Below are 8,541 nucleotides of genomic sequence, written 5' to 3'. Positions count from 1 at the left end.
CCCTCCCTCGCTCCCGATACACCGAGACCCTCCCCTCGCTCCCGATACCCCGAGACCCACCCTCGCTCCCGATACACCGAGACCCTCCCTCGCTCCCGATACCCCGAGACCCTCCCCTCGCTCCCGAGACCCTCCCCTCGCTCCCGATACACCGAGACCCTCCCCTCGCTCCCGATACACCGAGACCCTCCCCTCGCTCCCGATACACCGAGACCCTCCCCTCGCTCCCGATACCCTGACCCTCCCTCGCTCCCGATACACCGAGACCCCCTCACTCCCGATACCCTGACCCCCCCTCACTCCCGATACCCTGACCCTCCCTCGCTCCGATACACGAGACCCCCTCACTCCCGATACCCTGACCCCCCCTCACTCCCGATACCCTGACCCTCCCTCGCTCCCGATACACCGAGACCCTCCCTCACTCCCGATTCCCTGACCCCCCCCTCACTCCCGATACCCTGACCCCCCTCCCCTCACTCCCTATGCACCGACCGCCCCCTCACTCCCCCCCTCACTCCTGATATACCTCTGCCAGTCAATACCTTCCCGATCTAGTTACAATCCTGCCTTTCAGCCTGGTGCTGTTTCACCCCATCACCTGGGGGGGGGCTATTCCAGGTCCCTGACCAGCAGGGCCATCGATAGAGTTACTCTGCGATCTCGACACTAGCTACCCACACGCCCCACCTCTCCCACCCCACCCCACCCCCCCCAGCCTTCCCCACGGAGGTTGTACCGGCTGTGTTTTGTTTGACAATGACGCGACCCCCTCTCTCTCTCTCTCTCTCTTCGCCGCACACCCCTGACATTTAAATTCTGAGAGCGGACACTGTCTATCTTCCTGCCACTCGACTGTACCTTCCCTTGGTGCACTCTTAGGCCTGTCGGGAGTCTGGGACCTGCTGCCAGTCGGTACCTCCGCTGCAGACAGCGAAAATCGAAACATTTCTCAACTCCTTTTAAAGTGCTAATGTCTTTCTCGGGGCGGTTTAAACAAAAGAAAAGCATTTGATAAAATTCAAACTAGTCTCGTGTGGTATTTTCCCCTTAGTTAAATTCGAAACACATTGACCCTCCCGTGTTTAACATTCGCTTGGACGTAGGTGCGGGCGGGCAAGACTGACGGCCATGTCTGTACCACACCCTCCGGAAGGGGCTCGTTAGTAATTTAACTTGTATTTTCTTTCTCCATTGTCGTCGTTCCTGTTTTCTGAAGAGTGGGGCCTTGGGAAAACACCCCCACTCCCCCTCCCTGCCCTTTGATTAGACAGGCTTCTGGTCTTCAGGTACGGTGGGAGGGGCGGTGGGAGGGGCAGGGGCCAGGGCCACGTACCCGTTGAGGTGCTGCTCTTTCGACTTGGTCTTGCGAAAGAGTCGGAATGCTCCCCGGCAGATGAGGAAGAACCAGTAGATCTGGGGGGCCATCAACAGCAGGACGCCAATGTTGCACTGGATGGGGAGCTCGATGGGGACGCGATGGAAGGGCAGCTCGGTCTGCTGGCCGTACACCCAGTACATGTAGGGGAAGAGCAGGATCCGACACACAAAGAAGGTGGCCAACATCATGACTCCGTTCAGCTTGTGGAGGAGGTGTGTGCTGCTGCCTGTACTGTAAGACAGAGAGGATTGACCAGTTAACACGGAGAGCACAGCACTGAAACAGGGGGGGGGGGGGGGGGGCCAGGCAGAGCAGAGAGACACTCACCTGGATTAGCACCTTCCCCAAACATACGAAAGGGGGTGCTGACCTCCGCCATGAACATACAGCCCACAAAGAAATCCCCTCGGCCGTTCCTCAGAAACTGCAAAAACATCGAGCACAAAAAGGAAAGGGAGTTAGTGGAGGGTGTGGGACTGAGATTAATAACGGAGGATTGCAGAGCGCGGGGGACTGACCCGGGTGGGACTGAGATTAATAACGGAGGATTGTAGAGCGCGGGGGACTGACCCGGGTGGGACTGAGATTAATAACGGAGGATTGTAGAGCGCGGGGACTGACCCGGGTGGGACTGAGATTAATAACGGAGGATTGTAGAGCGCGGGGGACTGACCCGGGTGGGACTGAGATTAATAACGGAGGATTGTAGAGCGCGGGGGACTGACCCGGGTGGGACTGAGATTAATAACGGAGGATTCCAGAGCGCGGGGGACTGACCCGGGTGGGACTGAGATTAATAACGGAGGGATTGTAGAGCGCGGGGGACTGACCCGGGTGGGACTGAGATTAATAACGGAGGATTGCAGCGCGGGGGACTGACCCGGGTGGGACTGAGATTAATAACGGAGGATTGCAGAGCGCGGGGGACTGACCCGGGTGGGACTGAGATTAATAACGGAGGATTGCAGAGCGCGGGGGACTGACCCGGGTGGGACTGAGATTAATAACGGAGGATTGCAGAGCGCGGGGGGACTGACCCGGGTGGGACTGAGATTAATAACGGAGGATTGCAGAGCGCGGGGGACTGACCCGGGTGGGACTGAGATTAATAACGGAGGATTGCAGAGCGCGGGGGACTGACCCGGGTGGGACTGAGATTAATAACGGAGGATTGCAGAGCGCGGGGGACTGACCCGGGTGGGGACTGAGATTAATAACGGAGGATTGTAGAGCGCGGGGGACTGACCCGGGTGGGACTGAGATTAATAACGGAGGATTGCAGAGCGTGGGGGACTGACCCGGGTGGGACTGAGATTAATAACGGAGGATTGCAGAGCGCGGGGACTGACCCGGGTGGGACTGAGATTAATAACGGAGGATTGTAGAGCGCGGGGGACTGACCCGGGTGGGACTGAGATTAATAACGGAGGATTGCAGAGCGCGGGGGACTGACCCGGGTGGGACTGAGATTAATAACGGAGGATTGCAGAGCGCGGGGGACTGACCCGGGTGGGACTGAGATTAATAACGGAGGATTGTAGAGCGCGGGGGACTGACCCGGGTGGGACTGAGATTAATAACGGAGGATTGCAGAGCGCGGGGGACTGACCCGGGTGGGACTGAGATTAATAACGGAGGATTGTAGAGCGCGGGGGACTGACCCGGGTGGGACTGAGATTAATAACGGAGGATTGCAGAGCGCGGGGGACTGACCCGGGTGGGACTGAGATTAATAACGGAGGATTGCAGAGCACGGGGGACTGACCCGGGTGGGACTGAGATTAATAATGGAGGATTGCAGAGCGCGGGGGACTGACCCGGGTGGGACTGAGATTAATAACGGAGGATTGCAGAGCGCGGGGGACTGACCCGGGTGGGACTGAGATTAATAACGGAGGATTGCAGAGCGCGGGGGACTGACCCGGGTGGGACTGAGATTAATAACGGAGGATTGCAGAGCGCGGGGGACTGACCCGGGTGGGACTGAGATTAATAACGGAGGATTGCAGAGCGCGGGGGACTGACCCGGGTGGGACTGAGATTAATAACGGAGGATTGCAGAGCGCGGGGGACTGACCCGGGTGGGACTGAGATTAATAACGGAGGATTGTAGAGCGCGGGGGACTGACCCGGGTGGGACTGAGATTAATAACGGAGGATTGTAGAGCGCGGGGGACTGACCCGGGTGGGACTGAGATTAATAACGGAGGATTGCAGAGCGCGGGGGACTGACCCGGGTGGGACTGAGATTAATAACGGAGGATTGTAGAGCGCGGGGGACTGACCCGGGTGGGACTGAGATTAATAACGGAGGATTCCAGAGCGCGGGGGACTGACCCGGGTGGGACTGAGATTAATAACGGAGGATTGCAGAGCGCGGGGGACTGACCCGGGTGGGACTGAGATTAATAACGGAGGATTGTAGAGCGCGGGGGACTGACCCGGGTGGGACTGAGATTAATAACGGAGGATTGCAGAGCGCGGGGGACTGACCCGGGTGGGACTGAGATTAATAACGGAGGATTGCAGAGCGCGGGGGACTGACCCGGGTGGGACTGAGATTAATAACGGAGGATTGCAGAGCGCGGGGGACTGACCCGGGTGGGACTGAGATTAATAACGGAGGATTGTAGAGCGTGGGGGACTGACCCGGGTGGGACTGAGATTAATAACGGAGGATTGTAGAGCGCGGGGGACTGACCCGGGTGGGACTGAGATTAATAACGGAGGATTGTAGAGCGTGGGGGACTGACCCGGGTGGGACTGAGATTAATAACGGAGGATTGCAGAGCGCGGGGGACTGACCCGGGTGGGATTGAGATTAATAACGGAGGATTGCAGAGCGCGGGGGACTGACCCGGGTGGGACTGAGATTAATAACGGAGGATTGCAGAGCGCGGGGGACTGACCCGGGTGGGACTGAGATTAATAACGGAGGATTGCAGAGCGCGGGGGACTGACCCGGGTGGGACTGAGATTAATAACGGAGGATTGCAGAGCGTGGGGGACTGACCCGGGTGGGACTGAGATTAATAACGGAGGATTGCAGAGCGCGGGGGACTGACCCGGGTGGGACTGAGATTAATAACGGAGGATTGTAGAGCGCGGGGGACTGACCCGGGTGGGACTGAGATTAATAACGGAGGATTGCAGAGCGCGGGGGACTGACCCGGGTGGGACTGAGATTAATAACGGAGGATTGTAGAGCGCGGGGGACTGACCCGGGTGGGACTGAGATTAATAACGGAGGATTGCAGAGCGCGGGGGACTGACCCGGGTGGGACTGAGATTAATAACGGAGGATTGCAGAGCGCGGGGGACTGACCCGGGTGGGACTGAGATTAATAACGGAGGATTGTAGAGCGCGGGTGACTGACCCGGGTGGGACTGAGATTAATAACGGAGGATTGTAGAGCGCGGGGGACTGACCCGGGTGGGACTGAGATTAATAACGGAGGATTGTAGAGCGTGGGGGACTGACCCGGGTGGGACTGAGATTAATAACGGAGGATTGCAGAGCGCGGGGGACTGACCCGGGTGGGATTGAGATTAATAACGGAGGATTGCAGAGCGCGGGGGACTGACCCGGGTGGGACTGAGATTAATAACGGAGGATTGCAGAGCGCGGGGGACTGACCCGGGTGGGACTGAGATTAATAACGGAGGATTGCAGAGCGTGGGGGACTGACCCGGGTGGGACTGAGATTAATAACGGAGGATTGCAGAGCGCGGGGGACTGAGATTAATAACGGAGGATTGTAGAGCGCGGGGGACTGACCCGGGTGGGACTGAGATTAATAACGGAGGATTGTAGAGCGCGGGGGACTGACCCGGGTGGGACTGAGATTAATAACGGAGGATTGCAGAGCGCGGGGGACTGACCCGGGTGGGACTGAGATTAATAACGGAGGATTGCAGAGCGCGGGGGACTGACCCGGGTGGGACTGAGATTAATAACGGAGGATTGCAGAGCACGGGGGACTGACCCGGGTGGGACTGAGATTAATAAGGGAGGATTGCAGAGCACGGGGGACTGACCCGGGTGGGACTGAGATTAATAACGGAGGATTGCAGAGCGCGGGGGACTGACCCGGGTGGGACTGAGATTAATAACGGAGGATTGTGGAGCGTGGGGGACTGACCCGGGTGGGACTGAGATTAATAACGGAGGATTGTAGAGCGCGGGGGACTGACCCGGGTGGGACTGAGATTAATAACGGAGGATTGCAGAGCACGGGGGACTGACCCGGGTGGGACTGAGATTAATAACGGAGGATTGTAGAGCGCGGGGGACTGACCCGGGTGGGACTGAGATTAATAACGGAGGATTCCAGAGCGCGGGGGACTGACCCGGGTGGGACTGAGATTAATAACGGAGGATTGCAGAGCGCGGGGGACTGACCCGGGTGGGACTGAGATTAATAACGGAGGATTGCAGAGCGCGGGGGACTGACCCGGGTGGGACTGAGATTAATAACGGAGGATTGCAGAGCGCGGGGGACTGACCCGGGTGGGACTGAGATTAATAACGGAGGATTGCAGAGCGCGGGGGACTGACCCGGGTGGGACTGAGATTAATAACGGAGGATTGTAGAGCGTGGGGGACTGACCCGGGTGGGACTGAGATTAATAACGGAGGATTGTAGAGCGCGGGGGACTGACCCGGGTGGGACTGAGATTAATAACGGAGGATTGCAGAGCGCGGGGGACTGACCCGGGTGGGACTGAGATTAATAACGGAGGATTGCAGAGCGCGGGGGACTGACCCGGGTGGGACTGAGATTAATAACGGAGGATTGTAGAGTACTAACCACAGATACTGGGAAGCAGACAGCAAACATGACAGTATGATGGACGATCATGAGGAGCTCCTTCCTCAGGTAGGATGTGAGTACAGTCCTTTTGCTCAGTGTGTGTGCCTCGTGTCCCTTCACCATGTACTTGTACCAGTGACAGAGGTACATGGCGTAGATATCGTAGGCAAAATAGGGCACAGCAAAGAGAACATAGGCGTTGGCCAGCCAGTGTCTGAAATACAAGATCAAAGATCGAGCAAAGAGTACCGAGGATCGTGTCCATCACACAGGCAGTAATTATCACACAGGCAGTAATTAGTACCGAGGATCGTGTCCATCACACAGGCAGTAATTAGTACCGAGGATCGTGTCCATCACACAGGCAGTAATTAGTACCGAGGATCGTGTCCATCACACAGGCAGTAATTAGTACACAGGCAGTAATTATCACACGGGCAGTAATTATCACACGGGCAGTAATTAGTACTGAGGATCGTGTCCATCACACAGGCAGTAATTATCACACAGGCAGTAATTAGTACACAGGCAGTAATTATCACACAGGCAGTAATTAGTACTGAGGATCGTGTCCATCACACAGGCAGTAATTAGTACCGAGGATCGTGTCCATCACACAGGCAGTAATTAGTACCGAGGATCGTGTCCATCACACAGGCAGTAATTAGTACCGAGGATCGTGTCCATCACACAGGCAGTAATTAGTACCGAGGATCGTGTCCATCACACAGGCAGTAATTAGTACCGAGGATCGTGTCCATCACACAGGCAGTAATTAGTACACAGGCAGTAATTATCACACGGGCAGTAATTATCACACGGGCAGTAATTAGTACTGAGGATCGTGTCCATCACACAGGCAGTAATTATCACACAGGCAGTAATTAGTACACAGGCAGTAATTATCACACAGGCAGTAATTAGTACTGAGGATCGTGTCCATCACACAGGCAGTAATTATCACACGGGCAGTAATTAGTACACAGGCAGTAATTAGTACACAGGCAGTAATTATCACACAGGCAGTAATTAGTACTGAGGATCGTGTCCATCACACAGGCAGTAATTAGTACACAGGCAGTAATTATCACACGGGCAGTAATTATCACACAGGCAGTAATTAGTACTGAGGATCGTGTCCATCACACAGGCAGTAATTAGTACACAGGCAGTAATTATCACACAGGCAGTAATTAGTACTGAGGATCGTGTCCATCACACAGGCAGTAATTATCACACAGGCAGTAATTATCACACAGGCAGTAATTAGTACTGAGGATCGTGACCATCACACAGGCAGTAATTAGTACTGAGTATCGTGTCCATCACACAGGCAGTAATTAGTACTGAGTGTCGTGTCCATCACACAGGCAGTAATTAGTACTGAGTATCGTGTCCATCACACAGGCGGTAATTACTGAGGATCGTGTCCATCACACAGGCAGTAATTATCACACAGGCAGTAATTAGTACTGTGTATCGTGTCGATCTCACAGGCAGTAATTAGTACTGAGGATCGTGTCCATCACACAGGCAGTAATTAGTACTGAGGATCGTGTCCACCACACAGGCAGTAATTATCACGCAGGCAGTAATTAGTACTGAGTATCGAGTCGATCACACAGGCAGTAATTAGCATTGGGAATCATGTCCATCACACAGGCAGTAATTAGTACTGAGGATCGTGTCCTTCACACAGGCAGTAATCACACAGGCAGTAATTATCACACAGGCAGTAATTAGTACTGTGTGTCATGTCCATCACACAGGCAGTAATTATCACACAGGCAGTAATTAGTACCAAGGATCGAGTCCATCACACAGGCAGTAATAATCACACAGGCTGTAATTAGTACTGAGGATCGTGTCGATCACACAGGCAGAAATTAGTACTGAGAATCGTGTCCACCACACAGGCAGTAATTAGTACTGAGGATCGCATCCATCACACAGGCCGTAATTATCACACAGGCAGTAATTAGTACTGAGGATCATGTCCATCACACAGGCAGTAATTGGTACTGAGGATCATGTCCATCACACAGGCAGTAATTAGTACTGAGGATCGTGTCGATCACACAGGCAGTAATTAGTACTGAGTATCGTGTCCATCACACAGGCAGTAATTATCACACAGGCTGTAATTAGTACTGAGGATCGTGTCGATCACACAGGCAGTAATTAGTACTGAGAATCGTGTCCATCACACAGGCAGTAATTAGTACTAAGTATCGTGTCCTTCACACAGGCAGTAATTAGTACTGAGGATCGTGTCCATCACACAGGCAGTAATTATATCACAGGCAGTAATTAGTACAGAGTATTGTGTACTTCACACAGGCTGTA

At 54.7% G+C, this 8,541-nt stretch overlaps 1 protein-coding gene across 1 annotated transcript; it reads right to left on the bottom strand.

The window, feature by feature from the left end:
- Nucleotides 1-522: 522 nt before the first annotated feature.
- Nucleotides 523-6,409, bottom strand: LOC137307672 (ceramide synthase-like; the record flags this gene model as incomplete). Its single annotated transcript, XM_067976897.1, is given in 5 exon segments — nucleotides 523-1,593; nucleotides 1,595-1,612; nucleotides 1,709-1,741; nucleotides 1,743-1,805; nucleotides 6,193-6,409. Coding segments are annotated over 5 exon segments (658 nt in total), but the record flags the coding sequence as incomplete, so codon positions are not given.
- Nucleotides 6,410-8,541: the final 2,132 nt, after the last annotated feature.

Source organism: Heptranchias perlo, unplaced genomic scaffold, assembly GCF_035084215.1.
Source record: "Heptranchias perlo isolate sHepPer1 unplaced genomic scaffold, sHepPer1.hap1 HAP1_SCAFFOLD_1087, whole genome shotgun sequence".
Taxonomy (NCBI): Eukaryota; Metazoa; Chordata; class Chondrichthyes; order Hexanchiformes; family Hexanchidae; genus Heptranchias; species Heptranchias perlo.
The sequence above is the reverse complement of the archived record's forward strand: the minus strand, read 5'-3'. Positions and strand labels throughout refer to the sequence as shown.